This window comes from Ipomoea triloba, chromosome 4, assembly GCF_003576645.1.
Source record: "Ipomoea triloba cultivar NCNSP0323 chromosome 4, ASM357664v1".
NCBI classification, from domain to species: domain Eukaryota; kingdom Viridiplantae; phylum Streptophyta; class Magnoliopsida; order Solanales; family Convolvulaceae; genus Ipomoea; species Ipomoea triloba.
The window spans coordinates 5,047,117-5,049,966 of record NC_044919.1 but is presented as its reverse complement, the minus strand read 5'-3'; the positions used below and the strand labels follow the sequence as shown (position 1 = coordinate 5,049,966).

General features: G+C 36.6%; 1 protein-coding gene across 1 annotated transcript in view; it reads right to left on the bottom strand.

The window, feature by feature from the left end:
• LOC116016571 (tobamovirus multiplication protein 3) overlaps positions 1-2,850 on the bottom strand; it is a 6,654-nt gene extending 3,804 nt beyond the window's left edge. The window contains exons 1-7 of the mRNA XM_031256902.1: positions 2,562-2,850; positions 1,753-1,843; positions 1,510-1,562; positions 1,330-1,422; positions 1,181-1,252; positions 260-332; positions 139-184 (exon numbers count right to left, since the gene is read on the bottom strand). Coding sequence (XP_031112762.1) covers positions 139-184; positions 260-332; positions 1,181-1,252; positions 1,330-1,422; positions 1,510-1,562; positions 1,753-1,843; positions 2,562-2,723 — 590 coding nt within the window. The 5' untranslated portion in view covers positions 2,724-2,850. The remainder of the gene's footprint in view (positions 1-138; positions 185-259; positions 333-1,180; positions 1,253-1,329; positions 1,423-1,509; positions 1,563-1,752; positions 1,844-2,561) is intronic.

The window sequence follows — 2,850 nt, the reverse complement described above, 5'->3', positions numbered from 1 at the left end:
GGGGGGGGGGGGGGGGGGGGGGGGGGGGGGGGGGGGGGGGGGGGGGGGGGGGGGGGGGGGGGGGGGGGGGGCAGATAAGTTTGGAAATTCAGATCAATGACAGGAAAAAAAAAAAGAAAAAAAAAAAGGACTCTCTACCTTCCACCATAAAGTAAAAAGCCCAGGGCCGCAAATAAGGAAACACCTGCAATTGAGATGTATTAGTGCATTGTAGTATAGCTTTACACTAAACAGTTATGTCATAAAGTATCATACAAACCTGCAAAGAACATTTTAGACAATATGACCAAAACTGGCATAGGCTTCCACCATAAAACCAACCACAAAAGTATCTGCAAGACATTGAAAAGAGGAGTTCATCAACCAACATATACCTGCCACGTACCTAGTGGTGAATAAATTAAAAATAAACATATGTATATCAGTATATGCAAATGTGTATTGTTTTCAACCAATAAGCTATTTAAGTCAGATGTTCTCTTATGTTAAATTGTTAACTACCATGTAAGGAAGAAATGAATATAAAAAGCAATAAATATTGCCAAGTTGTTATTAGAAAGCTTTTGGAGAACTGTGCCAATGTATCACCAGTGAAGATTGCCAGGTTTTCATTATAAAGTTCAATTGAGGTATACAATATAGTTCTTTATTAGGAATATATTGGCAATTATGGCTCTCATTTGAAAATAAAAAATAAAAAATAAAAAATTATCTTCAGTTTTTTTTTTCTATAAAAGACCTGATGATAGAGGGTAAAAGCCTGAACATACATCTTATCACACCCAGAGTTAGATCCAATCTAGAATACCATTCTGAACGGTTATGCTGTTGCCTAAAAATTACACACTACTTTCCATCTTTAGCATATGCTTATTCGTTTTCCCTTTCCACAATGATTCCTAAATCCATAACTTTCCATTTCTTTCTATATCCCTACATTATGGTAAGAAAGCAACATCAATATCAAAGGGCATAGGTGTCATTCATGCACTTTATGAAAAAGTGCACTCCTAATTACAAGCAAACCTCAAAAATAAATAAGGTTCAGTCTAAAATGAATCTTCAATTTCCTGGATGAATTTTCTTTTTACTTTTTTTGGTTGTGGATATGGACGCTGGTATTTGTGTCTACAATCAACAAAAAAATTCTAAATGTGTAGTGGCAGTACTGAATCATCACCTGGATAGCATAAACAACACCATTAATTGTGAAGAAAGTAGGCCTGAGCCCATCAGTAGATACAGCTCGTGCCTGCAAAGATGAAACAGATCAGAATATCCACCAGAAAAGAAAAATACCCAGAAAGAAGATATGAATATCAAACAAACCTGATAGTATATTTCAGCCCAGAACAACACTAACAATGCATAGGTTGTGAAGAACGCAAGACTTGGCATATCAAGCAAAACATGTTGCATAATCTACCAAAGATGGAAAAGCAAGTTACAAACTGCATGGAAATTCAAATCTTTAGCAACTAATGATTTTGCAAATTGAGTATGTCTAACCTCAGGGTGCAACTTTTGGATGTCCCGACGAAAAGCAAATACCAAAGAACGAACTGCAAAAGTACATTTATACTTGATTCAAACAAAAGTTACATTCAAACTCAGTCAATACAAAAGCCAATGATATGAAATAACTGAACTAAGACAGCGATGTAGAACCTCTGGCAATACAAGAGTGCAGTCAGTTTCCTGAAAATAGTCAATTGTCAAATGGAATTAACAGTGGAAAAAGGAGATACAAACCTCCATTCACCAAGAAATTAAGAAAATGGAAAACTTTCTGAGTGGTCCAACCATACTCGGGCACTCTCATTTGAATGCGAATAAGTTGTACCTAAAATTGTCAAACTACAAGTATTAGGTGGCATTCAGAGCATAGAAACACACACACACATACACAAAATGTTGAAGAATGTCAATGTTCAACAATGACACAAACAATGTTAGTGGCACATGTATAACAATTACCCACATACTACATTTATTGGTAAAAAAAGAAGCACAATTGGCAATGCTGAAATGTTCTGTGCGTAGCTACAGGATTTACAAAATGATTTCACAACCAAAAGCATTCAAGTAAAACAATAAATCCAAAGAAAGATAGATTTTCTTTATAACAATTCAATGAAATAAAAAATAAAAATAATATAATAATGAAAAAACTCCGTATTGTGATTATTAAATTAAGAAATGAAGAATTTCCTTAGAGGCATAAACCGAGAAATCATTACTAGTAATAAATAATAAATAGCCAACAACGTCAATGTTCTCTTGTCAACATCGATTAGGTAACGAATTTCTAGTTCTCTCAGAACCTTAAGCAATCCAAATTGTTTATTAAATTTCAATCGCCCCTTCAAGATTGGATTATCCATTTCGGCAATACGTCAAACATCCAATTCCACGACAGACATATAAAACCCTAGCGAAACTAACCCGATACAATCTGAATATAACAAGAAAAGAAATGCTACGCTACGAGATTAACAATACAACAATTTTTTTTACACAGGAAACGATTACCGAAATGGATTAATCAAGGAATTACATACAAGAGCAACGGCGGCGACGAATCCGTAGAGAATAGCGAGTGCGTGGAAGATACGGTCTTGCCAGAGAGGAGACTCATTGACGTGGTCCCACCAGCTTCTGGCATCTTTGAGGTCGAGCGCTACAACCGCCGACGGGCTCAACGCCATTCCTGCCCGCCCCATCGCCGTCTGCAACCTCCGATCACGATCAGATTTATTTCCTCTTTATTTTTTATTTTCTTCCCCCTTTTTAACTTTTTCGGTCCCTTTAAAACGGCCGGCGAGAAAGCCCGTATTGAATTTTGGTGGT